General features: G+C 44.9%; 3 protein-coding genes across 5 annotated transcripts in view; all 3 read right to left on the bottom strand.

The window, feature by feature from the left end:
* Positions 1-8,144: 8,144 nt before the first annotated feature.
* Positions 8,145-15,882, bottom strand: LOC128336065 (uncharacterized). Its single transcript, XM_053275203.1, has 8 exons — positions 15,826-15,882; positions 14,145-14,239; positions 13,925-14,047; positions 13,793-13,825; positions 13,548-13,604; positions 13,385-13,444; positions 13,190-13,297; positions 8,145-12,790 (listed from the first exon to the last, which is right to left on the bottom strand). Exons 2-8 carry the CDS (start codon positions 14,197-14,199, stop codon positions 8,418-8,420), a joined length of 4,809 nt encoding a protein of 1,602 aa, XP_053131178.1. The 5' UTR covers positions 14,200-14,239; positions 15,826-15,882; the 3' UTR covers positions 8,145-8,417.
* Positions 15,883-16,108: 226 nt separating this feature from the next.
* Positions 16,109-18,151, bottom strand: LOC128336067 (uncharacterized). Its single transcript, XM_053275212.1, has 3 exons — positions 17,141-18,151; positions 16,970-17,047; positions 16,109-16,878 (listed from the first exon to the last, which is right to left on the bottom strand). The coding sequence occupies exons 1-3, from the start codon at positions 17,339-17,341 to the stop codon at positions 16,348-16,350; spliced, it is 810 nt and encodes a 269-aa protein (XP_053131187.1). The 5' UTR covers positions 17,342-18,151; the 3' UTR covers positions 16,109-16,347.
* A 5,269-nt stretch (positions 18,152-23,420) lies between these two features.
* Positions 23,421-25,233, bottom strand: part of MYL10 (myosin light chain 10) — a 63,358-nt gene continuing 61,545 nt past the window's right edge. For all 3 annotated transcript variants that reach the window (XM_053275524.1, XM_053275525.1, XM_053275527.1), the window contains 2 exons: positions 24,274-24,322; positions 23,421-23,697 (listed from right to left, as the gene is read on the bottom strand). In XM_053275524.1, the coding sequence (XP_053131499.1) occupies positions 23,599-23,697; positions 24,274-24,322 (148 nt within the window). In that variant the 3' untranslated portion in view covers positions 23,421-23,598. The remainder of the gene's footprint in view (positions 23,698-24,273; positions 24,323-25,233) is intronic.

Raw genomic sequence — 25,233 nt, 5'->3', positions numbered from 1 at the left:
ATGTTTTAATTTATAAATCTGTCCACTCTATTGCTCCATCCAATGAACACAGAATGGGCGAAGAGAAAGGAGCCAGCCATATATTTAATTTCATTATCTTCTTACAGGAAAGCTTTGAAATGCACTCTTTCTTCAGAAGCCCAATAGGTTTTTAAAAAGAGACCAAGCAAGTTATAAAGAACTTGAGAAGTTAATTAAATTATGCAATTAAACGGAGGTGGGAGGAGACAGGGCATGTCAGCCAAAATTTTTAAAAAGAGGTTTCCTGTTCTGCATCGCAATATACAGTCCAAATCAGCGTTTCCTGTTCTTTCGACTCTACACTCATGTCAAAATGATTGCTTTGTATCTGTCTGGAGGCCTCAAAAGGGTTCCTTTCTAGCATCTTAGTAGATGTTTGGACTCTTGGGCTGCAGACTAGATACTGCAGGTTTGTAATTACCTGGGTCACAATACACATTTGGCACACTCAGAAAGCATGCCAATATTCCAAATTAACTTCCTTTTGCCTCCTTGGCACTTAGAATGCTGATGCCAGGAATGCAGAGAATTGTAGTTTTCCATCCTGGAAAAACTACATTTTCAGGCATCCCTGCAGACCAAGAGTATATTCACCAATGATGTAATGCCATCAAAGTAACACATGGAAGAAAAGAACATCAGTAGTATAGGGGCATACCTGCTGTCAAAAACCATGTGCTTTCGTTTACAAACAAAAGCACGTGGCTGGAGGATGACGTCACAGTGACGTTACGGGGGACGGGGGCTTGCAGCTGTCAAAATGTGCTTACGTCACCGGAAATACGTCATCGGAAGGGGCTGAGGAGACCCCCACATGACCGGAAAGGGTCAGAAGTGGGGGACGCCCTTACCCCCGGAAGTCTGGCACCTACCCTACCACGCCTACCCCAGAATATGTCCAGACATGTCCGAAGGTGGGCATGTGACCCCTCTACGAACACGCCTAGCCACCCTGGACCAATAGGAACAGGTTTCAGGCTCCGGAGAGGCCCGAGTGAGCGGGTGTGATAATAGCTGGGAGGCCATTTTGTGCAACTTTATTGGTCGAAAAGGCCCAGAGGAGACCCCACGTGGTCGGGAAGGGTCAGAAGTAGGGGTACGCCCTCACCCCGGAAGTCTGGCACCCACCCTGCCACCCCTAACCCAGAATATGTCCAGACATGTCCGAAGGCGGACATGTGACCCCTCTACGAACACGCCTAGCCACCCTGGACCAATAGGAACAGGTTTCAGGGTCTGGAAAGGACCGAGTGCGCAGGCGTGATAATGGTTGGACGGCCATTTTGTGTAACTTTATTGGGTGAAACCGGGTCAAGTGACCCCTCTACGAACAGGGTTAGGGGTGGTGCGTTTAGAGGGAAGCCATTTTACAGCTGTACAGAGACGATGGCTGACGCTAGGACTCCACCGCGTGCCACAGACCTATCATCGCCACAGGCACCCACAAAGATTAAGCCTATGCAAGTGCGGAGTCTGTCCTTCCCTTCTATGGGTATGAAAACCCCTCAGAGGGCTGATCTTATTGCTGGGGAGGTTCCAGAAACTAACTTTGCAGCAGGGCCCTCGGATGAGGGTGGTAGACTAGAATGTGATTGCGGGCGCTGTGACACCAGCCTTCTAACCACCATGGAAACTGAAGATGAAGAGCCTCCAACTACCATCTCCAAAGTGGGAAACGTGTGTTCCTCAGATTCTGAAACAGAAGAGCCTGTGAAACAAAAGCGGCTTAGGAAGAAGAGAAAATGGGTGAAGAGCAGACCCCAATTTGATTGGTGCGACGAGAGGTGTTGTGATAGCTCATGTGGAGAGTATACTTATTCAGATGAGTGTGGGTGCGAATCTTACTTGTCATCCTGGTCAAGGGTCGTCTATCGCGAGCGTAAGTGCTGCAGATCGAGCGAAGACTGGTCATCTTGTGACTGCCTGACCCCAGACCCCACCGACCCATGGGCCAATTACTGTAGGGCTGTGTGCTTTACTTCATCATCTGAAAGTGGTGAGGAGGAGGAAACCTTGGATGGCCTTGTGGTTACAAAGCCTGAAGAACCAGACCCCAATGTGGAAACTGGCAAGCTGGTGAGTTGGAGGCGATTTAAGCAGTCTTGTTTTGTTTACTTGTGTTTTTTTAACCTGTTAGTATTAAAATATTTCCCTCTTTTGTGCAGGTACGGGGTGTTGAGAACATGCAACTCAGGGATGTCAATGTGTCCTGCATTTCCTGTGCGTGTACTGATGGGGACCAATAAAAGAAATTTGTTTTAAATATGTGTGTCCATACTTGTGTTAAACAGAACCATGGCAGGGGCCGAAGAAGTTTTAAAGAAAATATATTACAACCCTGGGAGAGTGGGGAGTTTTGGAGGTGTAAACCCACTATTTCAAGAGGCCAGACAGCAGAGTAGAGATCTGCGTAAAAGACATGTTGAGGCATGGCTTTCAGAGCAGGATGCTTACACTCTGCACAGGCCTGCAAGGATTCATTTTAAAAGAAACAAGACTGTTGTTTCAGGGGTGGATGCACAATGGCAGGCCGATTTAGTGGACATGCAGCAATATTGTAAATACAACAATGGGTACAAGTACATTTTGACGGTTGTGGACATTCTATCTAGATATGCTTGGGCTGTACCTCTAAAAGATAAAACAGGGAGGGAAGTGGCCGGTGCTTTTAAAGCTATTTTCAAAGAAAGCCGAGAGCCTGGCAAGCTCCAGACAGATAGAGGGAGGGAATTTTTAAATAAACCTGTAGGGACCCTGTTAAAGGAGCAAGGTATTCACCACTTTGTCACCAACAACGATGTCAAAGCTGCTCTTGTGGAGAGACTGAACCGAACCTTGAAAACACGTATGTGGAGGTATTTTACTACTCATAACACATTCAGGTATATTGATGTCCTGCCTCAACTCCTAAAGAGCTATAACCACAGCTTTCACAGAACCATACAATGCAGGCCTGTAGATGTCACAACCAGCAACGACCTGTCTGTTTGGAGAAGAGTCTATGGAAGCTGTAGCCATAAAAAAGCAAAGTCTCCAGTGTTAAGAAAAGGAGATCACGTCAGGATTTCAAAAATTAAAGGGGTTTTTGAGAAAGGTTATGAACAGAACTACACCACAGAATTGTTTATAGTGGACCGAGTCATCAGAAAAGCTGAACGCCCGGTCTATCTGGTAAAAGACTACATGGGTGAGCCAGTTATTGGGAGCTTCTATCATGAAGAATTACAGAAAGTTAAAGCAGGAGAGGGCAAATTGTACAGGATTGAAAAAATTCTAGCTACAAAAGGCCGTGGAAAAGTAAAACGACATTTAGTGAAGTGGGTGGAGTGGCCTGACAAGTTCAATAGCTGGGTACCTGCTTCAGACCTCTGCAATGGGTGATAGGGGTTTTTACATCACACTCCCTAGTAACGCCAGCAAGAAGGCCTTTCCACAGAATGCTAGCTCAGATTTCACCATCCAACTAGCCAGGCCACTGGATCTTCCTGGGGAGTGGGAGGTGGGGCTCTCAGAGATACAGTACCCGTGCACATGGGACACCATCACGACAGACACCCCATTTCAATATAGCAAGGGGTTAAAGAAATGGACCTTCTACTTACGAAAGGGGTATTACTCCACCATAAACGATTTGCTGCACGATATGAATGAAATCACCAGCACCCAGAAGGCTCTAGAGGGGACTACCCTGCTTTATGATTCTGTTACTAGATATATACAGATTATGAGTCCTAACAATGCATACACCTTTTCTGCCGGGGCAGAATTAGCACACATATTAGGACTCCTCCCTGACACACACCCAAAAGAGCTGTCTTACCCATCAAGCATAGCCAGTGGGGTCAAAACTCTGTTTGTTCATGATACAGCAGGCAAAGGTTTCCCTTTTCCTGCAGATATAACAGGGGGGTTCAACACTCTGTTTGTTTATACAGACATTGTAGAGTATCAGATCGTGGGAGACCACCATGTACCCCTTTTGCGAAGTATCCCCGTGAAGGGCCTGAACGGTGAATGTGTTAACATTGTTTATGATAAGCCACACTACATCTCTGTCAGCAAGCACCATATTGATACGATCACGGTCCAGATAAAGACGGATCAGGACAAATGTGTGCCATTCCATTTTGGCAAGGTTATTGTGAAGCTACACTTTCGCCCCAGAAGAGGCCTACAACTTTAAGGGGAAATAAAAATGCCAATTCTGAAAACCTATGGCGACCCTGCCCTTTACAAGAACTATTACAGGGCCCAAGCCGGAAGCGCTCTTCCTGGCTTCATGGGGGCCCCTGTCATGTATGGGGCTGGAATTGGGGGTATATTTAGGATCCTTTTCAGGAAAGCTGTACCTCTTTTGAGGCGGGGGCTGGAAATCATTAGGCCACACATCAAAACAGCAGCGCGAGGTATTGCCAAAGATGTAGTGGGCCATGCCTCCCAAGCAGTTCTGAACAGGATGGATCAAGCTTCTTCCTCACAAGGGGGGTCAGGGCTGATGTATATCAAAAGAAAACGAAAAGCAGCACGTGTGCAGCTATTAGGACCTCCCCAACCTCTTAAAAGAAAAGGGGTGAACCTGAAAAAGCCTCAGAAGCATCGAAGGCATCCCAAGGGGAAGAGGAAACGTGCTCCCGGTGACATCTTTTAAGTCATAATGGCTTTTATACATTGCAACTCCGAAGAATGCATGAAATCGGAACTGGACCTTTTCCAAATCGCACCAACACAAACAAGTATCGAGAGAAGCGTATATGTCGAGGTTCCACCGCTTACAGCCCTGACAGACACAGCCCCTCTGGACTTTTTCATTGCGGGGTCTGGAGATTTTTACCTGGATTTGAATAACACGCTTTTATATGTGTGTTGTAAAATTGTCAAGGAGGATGGGACCAACTTGGCACAGGACTCTGCTGTGGGGTTTGTGAACTACCCGCTAGCAGCCATGTTTAGCCAGGTGGATGTGACCCTGGGAGACCGTCTTGTCAGTCAGAGCAGTAGCACCTACCCCTACAGGGCTTTCATTGAAGCGATGATGAATTACAGTGAGGCCACTCTATCTACACAGTTTTCAGCAGGGTTATTTTATAAGGATGCCCCGGGCTTTCACGAGATAACAACTTTAGATGGGCAGAATTTAGGATTTTTAGACAGAGCAGCGTTCACATCTGAAAGTCGGAAGGTGGACCTAATGGGGCATCTACACACAGATATTATGTTTCAAGAAAAACTGCTTTTAAACGGTGTAGATGTGAAAATTAAACTAACGCGCAACAAGGACACGTTCTGTCTGATGGCAGGTGGAGCTAACCCCCGCTACAAGCTGCAAATACTATCAGCATCCCTCTTTATCAAGAAATTTCCCTGAACCCTTCTGTGCGGTTAGCACATGCGGAGGCGTTGCTCACAGCCAATGCAAAATACCCTGTGGACCGTGTGAGTATGAAAGTGTTCAGTATCCCCGCTGGAAGCCGTGTCTGCAATCAGGAAAATTTGTATTTAGGGCAGTTGCCAAAAACTGTCATCATTGGTTTTGTGGATAACGATGCATTTAGTGGTTCATATACCAAAAATCCCTTTAATTTCAAGCATTATGACATTAACTTTGCCTGCCTCTATATGGATAGTACTCCTGTCCCTATGAAGCCTTACCAGCCAGATTTTGCAGCGCGTAACTATATCTGTGAGTATGTGGGGTTGCTACAGGTCACAGGCAAGCATCTAGAAGACAGACCCCTGCTCATTAATAGGGAAGAATATGGGAAAGGCTACACACTGTTTGCTTTTGATCTAACGCCTGACCAAGAATGCGGGAGCCACTATTCCCTGATTAAGACAGGGAATCTGAGGGCCGAGATACGTTTTGCCAGACCACTTCAACTGACCATTAACATGATTGTGTATGCGGTATTTGACAATCTCATCGAGATAAACCACAGACGGGATGTACTGTTCGACTATATGTAATATGGATAGCATACAATTAACACGCGTACTGTATGCCAGCCCCTGCACCCGAAAGACATTCTTTGGAGTTTTCCCTAGTGACTGGTTGCCTAGAAAGAGACTGCTACAAAGACCTGTGGGATTAGTAGTGAACACACACGACCATACCCTACCGGGAGAACATTGGTTAGCCATCTACCTGCCAGAGGACAACCAGGCAGAGTTTTTTGATTCTTATGGACACCCCCCAAATCACCCACGTTTTCCCAAAGCGATAATGAATTTTTTAAGAAAAAATGCCTCTAAGACAGTCTTTCAACCCCGACAGCTCCAAGCTCACGACTCTGTGACCAGTGGCTACCACTGTTTGTTCTTTCTACTGCAGAGGGGTAGGGGATTAACATTTAAGCAGATTCAAAAATTGTATTCTGGGGATTTAGAAAGAAATGACCAGATGGTCGAACTGTATGTTAAGAAAAAGAAATGCATGCCTAGGCATGTTGCAAATTGTTTTCAAAGCACGCAAGGTTGTGGATCTTGTACTGATTTTCACAGAACAATAAAGTAAGCCTTGAGTCTTTAAAAAGTATACGTGTGTGTGCTTGTATCATTCTTACCCGCAAAGCAGCAACTACCACCCTGTAAAATATATTTCAGAGAAAAAATTTATTTGACACTTTTACATGTTTTAATATATATGTAGCAGGTTACAATTGGAGCCAGTGAGTTCTCACGGGTATTTTAGAAGTCCTGGGTGTAGGTGTTAAGGTTAGAGGGCTAGCTGCAGGGGTAGGATTCTTCATATGTTCCAAAAACTCCCTACTGGTCTGGTTTCCTGCCACAGAGGTAGGCACATTTAACTCTGCCAAACCGTTCATGAACAGATCCCAGCCTTTAGGGAAGCGTTTGGAACGCAGGGTATGAACTTGAGTGAATGCCTTGATCAGATCCACCATGTTGGAACCGTCAACAGCCGTCCCCTTATAGACAAAACGCCCCTGCTCATCCCACGCTGTAACTGCAGCATTCTGCCTCAGCTTGTTTAACAAAATCTTTGCCGAGTTCCTAGAACGCACAGGGAGAGTGTCCAAGATTTCCTGAAAGGAGGGATCAGAGCTGTGTGTAGCTTCAACAGCTGGCATCTCAGGCTGTGGTAGAAACAGGTTTAGTCTTCCCTTTTCGGTATCACCCATTCTCACATGTGTTAAATATTTTTGAAGTAGGCCCTCATAAAGTTTAGCCTTTTCATATTCTGTTAAGTCAGACCTCTGAAGAACACCTTGCATTTCAGTGTCTAAAGTGTAGATTGTAGCAGCTCTGATGTTTTCCTCCTTAGGACGGTTCCCTTTTAGCAGATCTAACTGATGTTTGGGGACCATGTACATCTTTTCCGCATACTCCATTATTGTTTGGTTAAAAGGCTTGTTATCAGAGGAATTGCAATACCTAACAGCGGCGCTAGAAACCCTCCAGACTGCTTGAGCAAAAGCTTCTTCTTTCTCAGAGATACGCGCTTGTTACTCAGTTTTTTAATTAATCCACGCTTTTTTCTTAGCACACGCAACTGGTGCGGAGACAATGGAATATTTCCTTTTAAGGTGTTTAGGGCAATCTCGGATATGGCTGATATTAAATCATCAGAAGCTGCACATAGTATGGCTTTCCTCTGCCGTGCTGAGGCATGAATAAGGAGTTTTAAGAGGGGTATGTTTCTCTTCACACGGGTAGACATGGCTCTCAGAGTAGTGGGGTAACAGGAATACCTGTGAAAGCATCAGTGTGACCCCCTTTTGTATCCCCCCTTTGATTTTTTCTTGATGTATACGACAGGCCATTCGGGAGGGAAAAGACCCGTTCTGACCCTATAATCCTCAGGAGTTCTAGGGTTTAAATCCACAACTAGATAACCATAAGGCTCCCGTGTGGCATCGTGGTAGGCCTCAGTGAAATACTTGACATCCCCGGGGAAAATCTGACGCGCCAAATTAATGATCTGTAATTTATCCCTTGGGTTTTTAAAGAGCACCATATACTTGGCATTAAGGCTTATGGTGCGGGCCGCTTTCCCTTTGTAGAAAACATTCTGTGTGATGAGAAAAACGCTCAGATTCCTGTGGTGAACAAACTCAGTGAAAGCGCGTTCAATTTGCTGGCTGTCAGATGAAGCACTCATCAGGTCATCCAGAACAAGAAAACAGATTTTATTTGGGGGTAACAAGCCATCATCATCAATTTTCTCAGGCATACCTTCTACAAATTTTATCATAGGGTATTTACAGAGCATTTGTTTGTACAAAGGTTGCCAACAAGAGTAACACCATACGATTTTTTCAGGCATCACAGATAGCACACTGTGTGCATTGTCCAGCATTTTTTTAAGGAAAAACGTTTTTCCGCTATTGCTTGGTCCCGCAAGGATAGCGGAGAAGGGGTGTTGCCATCGAACATCCATTTTAAAACCCGTAGGGGTTAGTCTTAAAACCCTCAACGATGACGCGCTTATCAAACACCACTCTCTGTGTCTTCCTCAAAAGACGTGTTTCTAGCTCCCATCTCCTCTTATTTCTAACAATGCCATTCTGCTCTACCACAATCTCACGTGGCGGGTTCTGGTCCGAAACGTAGGCAAAAACCAGATTTTTCAGACTGTCAAAATTAATTTTTTGACAATTAGAAAAGTTCAGAGTAATTCCCTTGACCTTAATACACGATTCCCCCCCTGACAGCTTGTAGCCGTAAGATTTAGGACCTGTGCTCACAAACTCTGTTATGTACTGGTCTGCCGGTAGTTCGTTTGTCAGCTCCCCTAAAAAGTTTCCAAGGGGTGGGTTGTACTCCCCCTCACGAGACACATAGATCACAGAATCTGTGTCATGGTACAGGCACCGTTCCCCCAGCTTCTCCATGATAGAGTACAAATGCAGGCGTGCATAGGCGGTTGTAAAGCACGCCAGAAAAACATTTGTGTGACCTGGTGGAACTATATGTTCTTTTGCATCTTTCCAAGACACACAACATGTATCATCATCAAGGAATTCACACATAGAGACCTCATAGCTATCTGAAAAGAGGTATTGGAAAAGCTCGTTAGGGCTTTTTACTATGGATGTCCTAGGAAGGTTTGATCTCTGAGCAAATTTCCCCCACAAGGAATTTAAGAAAAGCTTGGCTATCTGGCATTTAGCAGGATTTGATTCAATCATCTCCGGGCGTAAACACACACCTTCTTTCTTATAATACTCAGCAATGTATTTCTCCCTATCCTCCCTGCTGACATACTCTGCTGGGTAGCCCGAAGCCTCTTGCTTCTGCCTGAGAAATGTTTTGACGTACTCTGAAAAGAGGCTGCCAGAACTCCTTTCAAAATGCCAAACCTCATAGATCTGTGCCACCCTGTAACCTTTAGCCACAGCAACATTCAATTCTACAGTGCACCATGTACCCACTAAAGCCCTTTCCTCATCATTGTGCCTGCATTGCTCCAGCTGCTGTGAGTCTGCACAGAGACTGCACAGCAGAAACATGAGCTTCCCGTTCACTTTGACAGGGAGGACAGGGAAAAAGAGACGGCGTGGTGGGTATACCTTCACCTTGGCAATTCCAAAATATTCAGAGAGTGGTCTAAAATCGTCATAAATTACTTTAGGGTGTCCTATGGGAAACTGGCGATTTCGCATGATAAAAGGATAGAGAGAGGTAAAATCTGAGTAGTGAATCTGTTCTCCCTCCTTCGCCTCATAATACAGACTCACACAGCCTGTCCTGCCCCCAAACAACGCATCTCTAGGTTCCAGAGGTTCTGGAAATCCCTGCTGCTTCAGAAAATCTACCACCTTCTGATCCCCCTTGACCATGTCACGCCACTCATGCTCCCATATACAACGGACTTCAAACCCCATGCATTTTAAGACATCTGCTTTCCTCTCACTAGCATTGTAGAGAAAACCATAGGTTTCCGACAACATGGGGTGCTGTTTGTGTGCTGAATAACAGGTTACACACCCGTGATAAAAGCAGCCATTAAATTCAAAAGCACATTTCTTTCCCCCATTCACAGAATAACCATCTAAATAATATGCCTTAACACCCCCCAACGCCTCCTGAAGCTCCTGAGGAATATCAACCTTAAACTCACCCCCTTTCAAAGCGTGTTGAATATGTATGTTTTCCCTGTGGGCTATGTATTCCAACCATTGAATGGACATAGTTGAGAATCTTTTGCACTGATGATGGTAGTTATCTGGGGCCGGTATGGCGATCTCTTCATCTTTCAGATACTTGTAGCGGTACATTCTTAAGCACACACTAGCAAGCGTAGGGTATTGGAAGGGGTCGATACCCACCAGCACCCTGGCATTTTTCCTCCCCATAGGTTTATCAACGACATCCCATGTCATCTCAACCAATTCATGTCTATATTTTGTACAGGCCTGCATCAGGATGTCTACATCTTTCTGACAGTAATAGGCCAATTCCTTCTGCATATCAAACGTTTTTGATTTGTTTTCCTCATACCACTTCATGAATTCTTCCCTATCTGCAGGCTTCATAGCATCCACACCGTAGTCCTGGGGGTCTGGCATATTCCCAACATAACTCTCATTTTCTTTTTTATTAAAGAAATGTGGGAAATAGCCCTTGCAGCCCTGAAAACCCATAGCTTTGGGGAGTTTTGCTAGAGCCATGGGTAGGTGGCATAGGGAATCTATAAATTTTATGTCATTTTTTGTAACTGTTATACACAGCAGTTTTCCCCCCTGTGTGAGCAGCTCTACATCGAGGCCTTCATTGATTAGCTCTCTCAGTATCAAAATGCCATCGTAGCTCCGCGAGTTGTGAGCCAGAAAAGTGCACCCCATAAACTTATTATCTGATGTAAAACGTAATACAAACTCATTCAGACATTTATCTCCCTTAAATTCCCAATAATCCCCTTGGGGCCCCCACTTCTCCCAATCTTTCTGTTTCTCTTGATATGCTTTAACAGGCTCCACAGTCTCCCCTTCAAAGGCCTTGGCATAAATATAGTTTGGGACGTGGATCCCATCCTCCTGCCTGCATTCGCAGTCATAAAACACATATTTTACTGATATCTCGGGGTACTGTAGACGTGGAATGTAACACGCGTGTTCTACCCCGGGGGAAAGGTACTCATAACAGACACGGCACTGCTTTCCCCTACAGATGCGTTCAGTTTCATGACCCAGCTCGACATAGCGGAAGCACTTTTCACATAGATCACGCGGGATGCATTCTACCCGCCCCACGGCGGCGAGCTTCATATGCTTTCCTAGACACTCATGTGATCTACACTGCATCTTGCATTTGGGGCATCTGATTACACGCCCCACGTGTTTTACACAGCCAGCCTCTAAACAGCGGTGGCACCTCATCAAACAGTCGTGTGTGTGTCTGTAGGGCGTGTAGCAGACATAACAAAAATTTCTGGTCCCAAAAAACCCCTTGATGTTCTTAACCCCATAATAATGATCCTTATGAAGTAACAGAAAACAGGTTTTGAGGTACTTCTGTTCAGGAGTTTTTAAAATACTCCATCCAGAAGTTCCCCATTGCACAACAACAATATTGACCTTCATGTGTGTCTCTACGGTTTCCACGTCTGCATAAGACACTTGTTTTTGCTCACTCCACCCAAGATCCTGGTACAACTTTTTTGCTCCCTTTTTTATCTGTGTAGCGGTGGCTCTCAAATCTAGAACAGCCATGAGACTCGCTGCAAAACAGAGGGCTGTGTTAGGCATGGGGACATCTATCAGATGCAGCCTCTTTTTCTGTATAATGCTGCTATAGGGTATTGATTTTATATGCCTGCGACCGGCTCCTCGTGGGGGTGTGATGACAATCACAGCCAGTGTTAATACACCATCAGCTAAAATTTGTGCATAACTTTGAAGCAGGTTAGATATAGCGCTTAGGAATGCCTCAGCGTTCAGATGGCCTGCCTGTCTCCTTGCTGAGTAAAGGGGGTTTGAAATCCCTGGCGCTCGCAATCTGAGCTGTACAAAGTCCCCTGGTTCTATATGGTTGTTTATATTATCCAAAACCCTTTGAATAGCAGAATGCATCCCAGATAGCGCATCACAAAAGGAGTGTACTCTGTCCAAATTCACAAACTTGAATTCGTAATACATTTCAGTTCCATTAAAGCGTGCATAGCTCCTATTATAATGCTGTATAAACTGAAGATCCACAGGTGGGGTTTCTTCAGAAATGCCTGCTGCTTCTTCAGAAGAGAACTGTTGGGAACCAGCTGCAGGTCCAACATCGAACGCCAAGCCTCCTCGAGAAGCTCCGCTGTGGGTAGCCCGCTCTTTGGGGGTGGCATTCGGGCCAACATCAGAAGCCTCACCTAGAGAGGACCCATTCTGGGTTTCACACTGTTCAGTAAAAGCATTCTGAGGACCGGGGCCACTAGGTGACTCCTCGGATGGTTCAAATTCGTCTGAAGAATCAGAAGCATTCCTATACCCTCCTGGCTGGTGGCTAGATGTGGACCCTCCCCCCACCCGTATGCAGACAGGGTATGGTTGATCTTTTTTATTTCTGTCTACGAAATCACACACAGGGTTTGCACGTGTCTTTAGACATTCTAGCTGTTGTGAAGTATCACTAATCACGGCCATTTGTTTACGTATGATGCGTTTTGCTTGTTCAAGGTGTTGCTCAGCTTCGGCCTTGCGTTCAAAAGCCACAGCCCTAGTCCTTATCAATGTCTCTATGTGTTCTGTAACACGTGCCATGCTGGCCAAGAATTCGTTATCTTGGGCGTTCAACTCTTGGACATCATGGACCCCCGGTTCATGTTCTGAAACAGATAGATCAGAGGGGGGCAGGGGGTCACCATGTATGTCTGGAGTAAATCACCCACAGCTAGTAGGTTTGAACGTGTGTGTGTGTGTGTGTGTGTGTGTTGTGCCATGGGGGGGTAGACTTACCAGACTTCTGAAAGGGTCTCTGGGTGTCTTGTGGTTTTGCCCGCTCCTAGGGCTTCCGGGTCAGCTGTCGTCAGGTAGTAGAGGGAACGTCTTCAGGAATCCACGCAGACAAGGGGGGGGGGTCCTCCCCAACATGACACATAGGTGTGTGCATGATGTGTGAGCGTGTTTGTGTCATGCGGTGCAGAAATGTCTTACCCGCATGGTACAAACATGTGTGTTACTGAAGTATGTAGCTGTTTGTGTCATGCAGTGTGGAAATGTCTTACCAGGTTCCAGGATAGCCTTTCTGGGTTTTTTGTAGGCTGGCTGCACCTCCACGTCGGAGTCCCTGGGTGCCATGTGTCCGGGTTGATGCTGTTCATGGGATACTACATCTGCAGATAAGGGAATCATACGGTTTTATCAATAAAAGCTATACATAAATAAAATAGTTAAAACATTTCATTCTTTCTTTCTCCTACCCTTACTCTTTGCTTTTCTCTTCAATCTGCTTAGACGTGTGGGGGCTGGTTCAGGTTCTTCTGTAGGGAGAAAAAAGGGGGGGGCATGTTAGATAGAATTAGTCTGAGGTTTCCACACGGCGTATACATTTGCAGGGATGCTTTTAAAATAAAGCTATTTTACCCTCTAGAGCACTCTCAGTCAGATTCCGCAACCCGTCCTGGGTATTTGTCAGGTCCACTGTGAACAACATAGGCATGTGTTAACCATAATTATTAATAATTCTATTTGTATCCCCCCCCCCGGCCTTCCAAAATAAATAAATAATAAAAATGGCTCAGGGCTGTTTACACAGAGAAATAATACACAATTTGTTGAATTTTAGAATGAGATATTACAGAGAGATTTGGGGGGGGGGCTGTTCTTACCTATGTTATCATCACTTCTCTGCCCTATGCCATCTACAATAAAGAGAGAGAGAGAGAGTTGGTCTTACTCAGAAAACCCTTCAAAACAGTACTCATCTAGAATTTATTTTAAATTTTTAAAATGTAATTTACCAGATACTGTGTTTCTAACAGCCTGTGATGTGAGAACCTCATCCTTTGGGATGAGATATGGGTCCGAACCCTTTGAGAGCGAAAAAGTGGCTCTCCCAGACCAAGGGGCTTGAACAACATTTTCTGTAGAACATCAAATATAAATCAGTCATGTATATATCTTCATAACATTTTAAAACAATCTAAAAAGGGGGTTGGGGAGAGTAGAATATAGCCATACCCATATCTTGAGGGATATCGAGAAGATTGCTCATTTCATCATCCCTTATGCTCATCTTCTTTGGTGGTGTTTTTCTTTCTTTGTTTTGGTGAGTGCTGTTGAATATATACAAAAATACCCAACCAGGGACATGCTCAGACATATCCTCCCCAAACAGAACCTAAACGGGCACCAAGATGGAATATCGGCATGTTTACTCTCTTGCTGTGGGCTGTATCCGGCAGGCCTGTGGAAAACCAGAAGCGGTGGGGATAGGCCCCTTGCTGCTTAAAATGGAGGCCGAACTGAGACCCCACATGGACTCTCTTCACCCTAACAGCTTGCTAGATATTGAGAACTATTTCACATCCATGATGGCTGCAGAATTTGCAGATGGGAAAATCAATAAGGGCAGATTTTTAACTATTTTTCTGTTCGGTGGTTTGCTTACAAAAAGTCTTACAAAGCGTCTATGTCCTGCGGTGAGCCAGCAAATCATGGACAAGATGGCCCTTTTTATTACAGATTACATTGTGAGGAGTGGCTGGCATGAACACGTGTGCTGGGTGAGTTTATTTAATTTAAACCATTTACAGGATTGTGAGTTGTGCATGCATAACCCTGTTTTATTTATTTGTTGCAGGAGAGCTGTTTTGCAGAGAACAGAAACTGCCCTTGGAATACTAGATTTCTACAGATGTTGAGGCGTACATCAAAAATGCTGTATATAATACTGCCTGTGTAAATATAGGTTTTAAGAATAAAATTTTAAAAATAACAAGGGTCAGGGTTCTCATTTTTTTAAAAAAAGGCCCTGTGGGTAAGATTCAAATCATTCCTGACCCTAAAACATGCTCTCCAGATATAAAAATAGGCATTTACTAAGGAAGCATGCAGATTCAAAATCAGGCCGCACGGCTTAGAGAAAAAATGAGAGAAAAAGGGGTAAACTGCTAAAGAATCATGCACTTTTAAACCATACAAGGCCCTGAAAACAGGCTCTCCATATATAAAATAAGCATTTACTAAGGATTCAGGCAGATTCAAAATCAGGCCGCATGGCTTAGAGAAAAAATGAGAGAAAAAGGGGTAAACTGCTAAAGAATCATGCATTTTAAACCAATCCTGGCCCCTAAAACAGACTCTCCATATATAAAATAAGCATTTACTAAGGATTCAGGCAGATTCAAAATCAGACCGCATGGCATAAGAGGAAAAAATGAGAGAAAAGGGGGTAAATTACTAAAGTTACATGCACTTTTAACCCAATCCTGGCCCCTAAAACATGCTCTCCATATATAAAATAAGCATTTGCTAAGGATTCAGGCAGATTCAAAATCAGGCCGCATGGCTTAGAGAAAAAATGAGAGAAAAAGGGGTAAACTGCTAAAGAATCATGCACTTTTAAACCATACAAGGCCCTGAAAACAGGCTCTCCATATATAAAATAAGCATTTACTAAGGATTCAGGCAGATTCAAAATCAGGCCGCATGGCTTAGAGAAAAAATGAGAGAAAAAGGGGTAAACTGCTAAAGAATCATGCACTTTTAAACCATACAAGGCCCTGAAAACAGGCTCTCCATATATAAAATAATAGCATACTAAAATATCAAAAGATTCCAAAGATATCAAACAGATTCAAAACCAGGCCCAGCAGCATATTTTAGAAAAAACAAGTTATAAAATGGTGGGTAGCCATACCTCAGACTTCTTTCTCTGCAGGGTCCTGCTTCTGGGGAGTGCTTCTGGGTGAAAGAGAAAGACTTCCTGCTTCAAACTAGTTTTATCAACGTGAGTTCTATGCCCACATGGTCTTGCAAGACCTTTCTGATTGGATGTCCACCAGCATGCTGGTTAGGGGAGTGGTAAAAGATTCATGATGGCTGATGGGATTATCCCCCCAACCAACTACAGAACCCATTGTCTGATGAACGCATCCTCTTGTCGGACCCCAACCTACTACAGAACCCTCAGGGCTGGTGAAGTTCCTTGTAAATATATCTGTAATAGGGTATCCCCAGCAAAAATAAAGCAGTCATTTGTTTAGAGCCAGGGTTATTTTATTTATTTATGAATTGATACATAATAATATAGTATTTTAATAGACATACAAAAACAGTCAGTATTCTAGGAAGAATGTATTAACAACAACAAAAAGCAAAAAACACACACCACTAGAGGGCAGTCGTGTACAACAGTTCCATTAGACTTTTGCGAGGGAATTTATTCAGGTATCTCTGGAACAAGAAACTGTCTGTATCCCCTTTTTTCGAGGACACAGTTCACAAAAGAGAGCATTCTGGAATCGTTCTGTTGTGGGATAGCTTCTAACACAGCCTGCGGGTCATCAGAACCCTTAACCCTGCTGATGAGGTTTAGAGTCTGATTCACGGTATCACTAGATAGCAATAACATTTTCAAGCTGTAAGCAATTATAATAATTATGTGGAGCACTGCTTTCACACACATCCTTGATGACAATGTTCTAATAAATCTGGAAACATTTCTATCGGTCCAAGTAACACATTCATGTGAGTCTTGCCCCCCTGCTTGAACCATACACCCGTAGCATGAATCATACATGTAATTCTTCAGGCAGTATTTTAAAATTCCATATACCCCCGCTCTGACAAGGCCTTTCATAGCAGAACGTCTTTTCCTTGCTGGTATGTAATCTGAATCATCCACTTGTAGTCCTAGGAAATTCTGCATAGTAACATGGCTGGGTTGATGCGTTCTCACAGCGGGAGGATTCTGTAGGATGGGGAAGGTATGCTGTTATTACTATTTCTTTCTATCTTTCTTTTAAAAGAGATATTCCCACCCCTAAATTCTCCATACGCACCCTGATATGCATGTTCCCGGGCTCTGTATAGTTCCATATTGCTAGAGGCAGTGTGTCAAGGCCGCGGTCCTCACCCTCCTGGGAAAACATTAAAGAACACAGTTTTTATGTTGCAGCCCTGGGAACTTTCACATACTCCCCAAGTCTGTAACACCAACAGTGTTTATTTACCTGAGCTCCAAAAGATTCTGCCGCTGCATCTTCCAAGATTCCCTGCCAGATTTCATAAAGTTCTTGGTCTTCTTCTTCGGGACGCTTAGCTGGTGGGAATTTCTCATCATCAGAACTTGTACTAATATACCGCTTTCTCGGGCTAGGGTTTACAATTGTTTCTTGTACAATATCCTCCAAGGATCTCTCTGGGGAACCCATGATCGCTCAAACCGTGGGTCTGCAAAAACAAAGTGGCTCAGAGAGAAACGGGGTATTCCTACTGAATCAGAATGGCCAGGCGTGTTCGTAGAGAGCTCACTTGACCCCGATACGGTCAATAAAGTTGCACAAAATGGCCGCCCGACCATTATCACGCCTGCGCACTCGGACCTTTTCGGAGCCTGAAACCTATTCCTATTGGTCCAGGCTGACTAGGCGTGTTCGTAGAGGGGTCACATGTCCACCTTCGGACATGTCTGGGCATATTCTGGGGTAGGGGTGGTAGGGTGGGTGCCAGACTTCCGGGGTGAGGGCGTTCCCCTACTTCTGGCCCTTCCCGACCACATGGGGTCTCCTCTGGGCCTTTTCGACCAATAAAGTTGCACAAAATGGCCACCCGACCATTATCACACCCGCTCACTCGGGCCTCTCCGGAGCCTGAAACCTGTTCCTATTGGTCCAGGGTGGCTAGGCGTGTTCGTAGAGGGGTCACATGTCCACCTTCGGACATGTCTGGACATATTCTGGTGTAGGGGTGGTAGGGTGGGTGCCAGACTTCTGGGGTGAGGGCGTACCCCTACTTCTGGCCCTTCCCGACCACGTGGGGTCTCCTCTGGGCCTTTTCGACCAATAAAGTTGCACAAAATGGCCGCCCGACCATTATCACACCCGCTCACTCGGGCCTCTCCGGAGCCTGAAACTTGTTCCTATTGGTCCAGGGTGGCTAGGCGTGTTCGTAGAGGGGTCACATGCCCACCTTCGGACATGTCTGGACATATTCTGGGGTAGGCGTGGTAGGGTAGGTGCCAGACTTCCGGGGGTAAGGGCGTCCCCCACTTCTGACCCTTTCCAGTCACATGGGGGTCTCCTCAGCCCCTTCCGATGATGTATTTCCGGTGACGTAAGCACATTTTGACAGCTGCAAGCCCCCGCCCCCCGTGACGTCATCCTCCAGCCACGTGCTTTTGTTTGTAAACAAAAGCACATGGTTTTTGACAGCAGGTATGCCCCTATACTACTAACATCATTTCCTGCTGCGTAGGCTCAAAAGCTCATGGGGCCTATGTTCTGTTTTCAACCAGCTCTGCAAGGTCCCCACTGCTCATTAAGATCATCAGGAGAGGTCCGTCTTTGGGTGCCACCAGTTCACCCAGACGTTTCTCACACCCGGCTTTTAGTTTGCGGAACGGAGGTGTGCATTCACATATCGGCCAGATTTGCCCCCAAAGTCCCTGCAAGCTATCAGGGAGCACTTCACACACACAATTTGGGTTTTTCACTGAGCATGAGAGTGTAGCCTGGTTTATATCAAGCCTGTGTCACCCGATTTATATTGCATAAAGTACAGAAATCACTTTTTGCATTGTTTTTGGGGCAACTTCAAATTCGCAGTAAAGCCTTCTGTCTGGGAAAGCTCCTGGTGGCCACTTGGGCTTGTTCAGTAGCTGCCCCTAAGTTATGGAACATGGTCTCCGTGGGTATAAGAGGCTTATCATCCCTGGAGGCCTTCAAGAGAGCCTTAAAGACCCATCTTTTCAGCCTGGCTTTTAATAATGGCTTTAATGCTTTTAATATGAGTTTTATGTTAAATCCTTTAACTGTTTTTATTTTATGTTTTATGTTAATAGTTAAATGGCTTCTTAAAAATTGTGAGTTGTGAATTGTGAGTTACCTTTTTCTAAACCAGGGGTTCTCACTCTGTGGTACTCCAGGTGTTGTTGGACTACAATTCCCATCACCCCTGGAGTACCACAGGTTGGGAACCCCTGTTCTAAACTAAAAGGTCCCCAATATAGACAATTTTATTTTATTTTATTTTACATTTATATCCCGCTCTTCCTCCAAGGAGCCCAGAGCGGTGTACTACATACTTGAGTTTCTTCTCACAACAACCCTGTGAAGTAGGTTAGGCTGAGAGAGAAGTGACTGGCCCAGAGTCACCCAGCGAGTCTCATGGCTGAATGGGGATTTGAACTCGGGTCTCCCCCGTCCTAGTCCAGCACTCTAACCACTACACCACGCTGGCTCCACGCTGTAGCTGCCTCTGCTCATTAAGAAAGCACCCCAGTGCCCTGAATATTTTGGCTGTGTTCTTCTGTTCCCTTTCTAGCTCTATAATGCCCGTTTTGAGATACGGAGACCTTAACTGTATACAGGATTCCAAATGTGGGTACACCATAGATTTGTGCACACTCTTCTTTTTGAGCTCTTTCTCTAATGCAGCGAAGCATTTTCTGGTTGCATTGATTTCTCTGATGGAGATCTAAGCACTTGGGAGGGACCGTCTGGATGTGCTGTCTGTCTCGTACTTAAAGTACAGTCTGGACGTCACTTTTTTTAAAAAAACAAATGTTACAACTGCCATGACCATGTGGTGAGGACGATTAAGAGACGTGAAGAAAGGAAAGGAGACAAACTCCTTTTAGGCTAATTAGTCTGGTGTGTTGGGGATCATGACAGCTCCCACTCTGTCCTCAATCGTTCCATCCTCCTGTTTGTCTAATGTCTCCCTGCGTTTATTAATACCAGTTTCTTCGATCGTTCTTTAAACGCCTAGCAACTGATTCCAGATGTTCGGTGCTTTGATTGCAAAAGCTGTTCTCTGGAAACGTCCTCTTTGGTCTTCATTGGCATGTTTGCTTTTTTGTAGAAATGTTTCATTTTTGGAAAGAAAACACACACATTGCATTGCCATTTCTATGGGTTCAATTCAAGTTTTGTTTATTTGCGAAGGTTTGTCGTTTAGCCTTTGGGGATGAATGAATGAATGTATAGATATTTCTCCTCTCCATAGCCCTCTTCTGGCATTACGCCTGAACAGGTGAAGAGGAGCAAATGGGAGGGGCACCAGCTAGCCACACCCCCATGCTGATGCACCAGGTAGTCACACCCCTGTTCACACTCCAATTTTCAGAAGTTCAGTAGTCACAATCCATGTTCAGTGTTCATTTGTGAAGGCAAATGCTGAAGGTTTTGCATTTCTAGACATGCACTGAACACACAAATCCTCACCCAAGGCACCAATTCTTGGGGAGGGGGTGCACAAACAGTGCCAGAATATAGCACTGCCAAATATTATCTCCCCCTCCCCATTCTACTGCATCCATGAAGTACTGCACAGTGGTGGAAGAATGGAAGACACCATCCTGCCCCCTGCTCCCCAAAAGGCCTGCACCTCTGCACCCCCAAAGACACAGCCTTCTTTGCTCATTGCCCCTCAGAAAGATCCCAAGAAACAGATAGTCTCAATAGTTGCACTCTTTCCCTTGAATATGAATGGCCTGCCTCAGCGTTCATCTCCAAAAAGAAATGGTATCGGACAGGATTTCCACATTCACAGCAGCCTTTCTTTCATCTCTGAAGTGTTAAAGAGTTTTGCCGCCACTGTGGATGGGAGCTCTTCCCACTGTATCCTCAAATCAGCATGGACTAGAAATTCCCTGGTCCTATGGACAGACTGTTCATTTGACCTCAAGAATGACCAGCCTGTGTGGCTCAAGTGAAAGCCAGGACTCAGCTGGGTGTGTGTGTGAGTGTGTGTGTGTGTGTGTGTAAAACCAAAACCAAACATCACCTAAGGTTGCAAAAACCCCAGGACGGATTCTGAGCACAAGGTCGTGGTTCCTGGAGGGCCCCTGAACCCATACATGGAGGGGAGGGGACTATGGAAGGAGGCTTGTATCTTTTTGGATGTTAGAATGTTACAGAGGAAAGGGCACTTAATACACTGGCCCTCCCTTCAGTTCTCCAAGTGACTATTGAAAGCCATCTCAAATGGCTCGATATTGTGAAAAATGTTAGTCTCTAGGAATAGGAGGCTGTCTTCTATTGAGTCAGACCATTGGTGCCTCTAGCTCAGTATTGTCTACCCACACTGGCAGCGGCTTCTCCAAGATAGCAGGCGGGAGTCTTTCTTAGCCCTATCTTGGAGATGTCAGGGAGGGAACTTGGAACCTTCTGTATGCAAGCAGACAGGTGCTCTTCCCAGAGCAGCCTCATCCCCTAAGGGAAATATCTTAAACTCACACGTGCATTCTCCCATTCAAATGCAAACCAGGATGGACCTTCCTTGGCAAAGGGGGGCAGTTCATGCTTGCTTGCTACAAAACCAGCTCTCCTCCACTGGTCTTCAGGTAGAATTGGCAACCCTAGATGTAATAGGAAACCAAAGTGTGGAAGAAGCAAACTTAACACAGCAGCTCTTCCTACACTGAATTCAAAATGGCAGCTGCTCTTGTGTTCTCTGGGAGTTCCCCAGAACTGCTTCCCTCCATGTACTAACCTGCAAAGCAATCTAGTTCCCGTTCTCATCACAGTGCTCATTTTCCATCTCATTTCATCCTTTGGCTGAAGCTTGGAAGCACAAAAGCAGATTCCTCCAACTGATATCCCCCAGGTTCTCAGCTTGCATTCTTAGCACTTCCACCAGACTACATGTCCCAGGATTCTTTGTCATGACTGTCAAAAGCAGAACAAACCCGAAATAAATCTGTAGTGTCGATAGGACCATCACATCCAACCTTGGCCTAGTTGCCTCTGAAACCATGTGCAAGCAGACAGTGTGTATTTCTAGCTAACTCAGCACCAATGGAAATCTCCACTACTGGTGGAGAACTACCAGCCAGTGAAATAATCAAGCCAGTGAAAAGAGTTTTGCAACAATATTGAAGTTGGCCAACACTTCAGCTCTGGAATGGCAGAAATTTATGAGCAAAAGCTAGACTCCCCATTTCATATTATTTTCCTTTTTAAAGAACCCAACTTTATTTCGCCATCTGGAATCGGGGCTGTTGCAAGTGCAGAGCTTTGGGTGCCACCGAACACATTCCCTTGATGACCTTTGAGTGGTGGTGTGGGTGACAGTTCCATGCACGGAAGAGCAGGGCTGGTTTCTCCAGAGTGGCCGACATACTGACCATCTAGGCAAGGTGAATCTCCCTCCGCCGTCACCTCCCCCAGGAAGGAAGTGCGGCCTTGCCTCACTGAGCTCGCTGCTGCTTCCACCTTTATGGGTGCTGTACCATAATATTAGAGACTTTAAACAACATATGTAATTATTACTGGGGACTATTATCTAGTTTAATTATCAAGGGGGGCTGTGGGCCGGGGCCCCAGGTCTTTTAAGCACCTAGCAGTTCTAGTCTTTATCAGTTAAAGGTAAAGTTGTGCCGTCGAGTCGATTTCGACTCCAGGCACCCAGAGAGCCCTGTGGTTGTTTTTGGTAGAATACAGGAGGGGTTGACCGTTGCATCCTCCCACGCAGTATGAGAGGATGCCTTTCAGCATCTTCCTATATCGCTGTTGCCTGATACAGGTGTTTCCCCTAGTCTGGGACACATATCGGCAGGGATTCGAACCGGCAACCTTTTGCTCACTAGGCGAGTCATTTCCCTGCTGTGCCATTAGGTGGCTTCCTTTATCAGTTACCTGACATTAATGTAAACATGTGCAATGTAAGCCCCTGGATTGGAGAAAAGGGGGGTGGATTTCTCAAAACAGCTAGGAATGTAGTTTTGAAAATGAGGCGATCCAACCATGCATGAGATATTTAACCATGTTTAACAGTCCTCAGACTGGGCGAGGAGAGATTCCCAGTGGCCGCCAGGAACGTATCTACAATGCAAGCAATCTTTTCCACAATGCAATTTTTTTCCTACAATGCAAGCAATTGTCTGTAAGACCCTCTGGGGTCAGGAGTAGACATTTATTAGAGGGGACTCAGAGGTCTCGCTACCCAAATGTGTAAATATTCCACGGTGCAGGTTTTGGAGCTGGGAATTTCAAACAGGTCCTGGGACCAAACCTGGGATTATATGAAGGATTTATAATTAGAAGTCACATCCATTCCACAGAAACTTTTCTCTAATGAGGCAAAGAAAGGGCATGCCTTTAAAAAAAAAATCTCACAGTGTTTAATAAAGGAAAGAGATGAGGTTAAGCAACTTCACGCCAGCTAGTAACCCATCTGGTAAATATTAGAAGTGTCAACAAGTCGCAAAAGGGTTCATGAGGAACATTCCATTTTTATACTGCTGACAAGAACAGAAAATGAGAATATGTGAAAGCAACAGGGGCGGGGGGCGGTGAACAAAAATGATATCTTCAGCTTTTATTTTTTAGAAGTGAGCATTCAGTATAATGGTTTTAATCTCATTCCAAGTTTGTTTTACAATCGCAGTGCGTAAACACATTCTAACTGCTCTGAAGAGGCAATGATAAATGATACTTTCTCGAAGGGTCGCCTCGGTGTCTGATTGTTAGTCCTTCTCTTCCCCATGTGTAATGACATAAACAAGGTTCTTGTAGTCCAGGTTACCTGAGGGATCTGGAGGGAAAGCCGTAAATGTCTGCTTGACCTGAGAAATAAAAAGTAGGACACAATGCTTAGAAAGGGAATCTACCTGAGCGATGACGTTTGGCCCTGCTGCTTTAGAACAAAGGTGACCAAAGGGTTTTGACTAAGGTTAATTACGATGGTGCAGAGAAAACGTCATATCCTTGGTCTGTCAATGGCGATTACCAATGCTAGAACATGGAAACTTCAGAGGAAGTATATATTTGAATTCCAAATGATGGGGGCAAAATATTGGGGGGTGGGGTGGGAAGGTTGCATGCTGCCTTGAAATGCTACTTGTGGGATTCTCAGAAGTATGGAACTGGCAAACAAATGCTGAACTAGATCAACTTTTAGATGAATCCAGTGCCTTGTCTTATTTTTTCTGTTCCACTCAGTATCCTGTCCTTCTTTACGGCAACTTCTGGTGGACCAACGGTCTAACCCAGAATGACCCATGTTTGCCCCACTTCCCAGATTCCGATAGGTCATGGTACTTTTTAAAATGCCAAGTCTCAGAAATTAAGTCCCCAAAGTGAGGAAATCTCTTGTGCCAAATGCAAAACATATAGGTAGGCCAAAAAGTGGGGGACTTTACCTCTTCTGGAGTGAACCGGTCTGCCTGCGTCATGAGCATTTCTTTCATGCTGTGTGAAATAAAATAAAATATGCCAATTCAAGGAGGAAAAGGCAAGTATCTCACAAATTAAGTGCACATCTGTCCCTGTCCCTGAACCTTTTTTGGAAACTGGTAGCTGCAAAATAACCAGGAATGAATGTGGTGCTAGCTCCATTATCATGAAAGGTGCAGGCATGCCCTTGTTCCTTGCCATGTGCAAGAATATATCGCTGTAGCTATAACTGGAGTAGCCACTTAATTTTGCCTACAGTTAAATCTCAGTGGGAATTTTGAGGTCTCGGCTTGGACAAACACGTCTGGATGAAATGGACCAGCAGTAGATTTGGAACAGGCAAAAGAAAGGGCTTATTCCCATATAATGGAGCTTTGGAACTCACTGCCACAAGATGCTTTAGAAGGCTTAAAAGGGTTAGACAAATTTATGGAGGAGGAGAGGCCTATCAACTGCTATTGTATTTACCTGGATCCAATACTGGGTTTTCCCCCCAAGTTCTTTAATAATAGAAATGAGCGGGCATCTTAAATTCAGAGTCTTCATCCTTTTGGATCAAAATAGGTATAAACTATATTTAACCTGTACTTTCTAAGGGCTCATCTTAAATTCAGAGTCATCTTCTATGTGGATAAATACGGTATTAGCCACAAGAACTAAGTGGAATCTCCATTTTCAAAGGGAGTTTACCACTGAATACCCATTGCTGAAGAGAAAAGAAGAAAGTTGTTGCATTACTGCTGTCCACTGTTGAAATCCAGGTGTAGATCATTGGTCTGATCCATCAAGGTTGGTTTTGTGTTCGTATTAATCCATGGAAGATAGGTCTATCATTGGCCATTAGCCATTCTATCCAGAAATAACCTTAAAAGGCCACAGAATCTTGAAGAAAATATGCTAGTAGACAAACAGGAGAGGAGCTACAC

Source organism: Hemicordylus capensis, chromosome 12 (genome assembly GCF_027244095.1).
Source record: "Hemicordylus capensis ecotype Gifberg chromosome 12, rHemCap1.1.pri, whole genome shotgun sequence".
NCBI lineage: Eukaryota > Metazoa > Chordata > Lepidosauria > Squamata > Cordylidae > Hemicordylus > Hemicordylus capensis.
This window is presented reverse-complemented; position numbering and strand designations above follow the sequence as displayed.

Excerpts from the sequence above, each read along its gene's own strand:
- LOC128336065 (XM_053275203.1), bottom strand. The coding sequence starts at position 14,199 with ATGAGCATAAGGGATGATGAAATGAGCAATCTTCTCGATATCCCTCAA. Across the intron at positions 13,826-13,924 it reads TGTTAGAAACACAGTATCTG|ATGGCATAGGGCAGAGAAGT; the intron begins GTAAATTACATT and ends TCTTTATTGTAG. Across the intron at positions 13,298-13,384 it reads GAGAAAAGCAAAGAGTAAGG|ATGTAGTATCCCATGAACAG; the intron begins GTAGGAGAAAGA and ends CCTTATCTGCAG.
- LOC128336067 (XM_053275212.1), bottom strand. The coding sequence starts at position 17,341 with ATGGGTTCCCCAGAGAGATCCTTGGAGGATATTGTACAAGAAACAATT. Across the intron at positions 17,048-17,140 it reads CAGAATCTTTTGGAGCTCAG|GAGGGTGAGGACCGCGGCCT; the intron begins GTAAATAAACAC and ends ATGTTTTCCCAG. Across the intron at positions 16,879-16,969 it reads CCGGGAACATGCATATCAGG|AATCCTCCCGCTGTGAGAAC; the intron begins GTGCGTATGGAG and ends CCCATCCTACAG.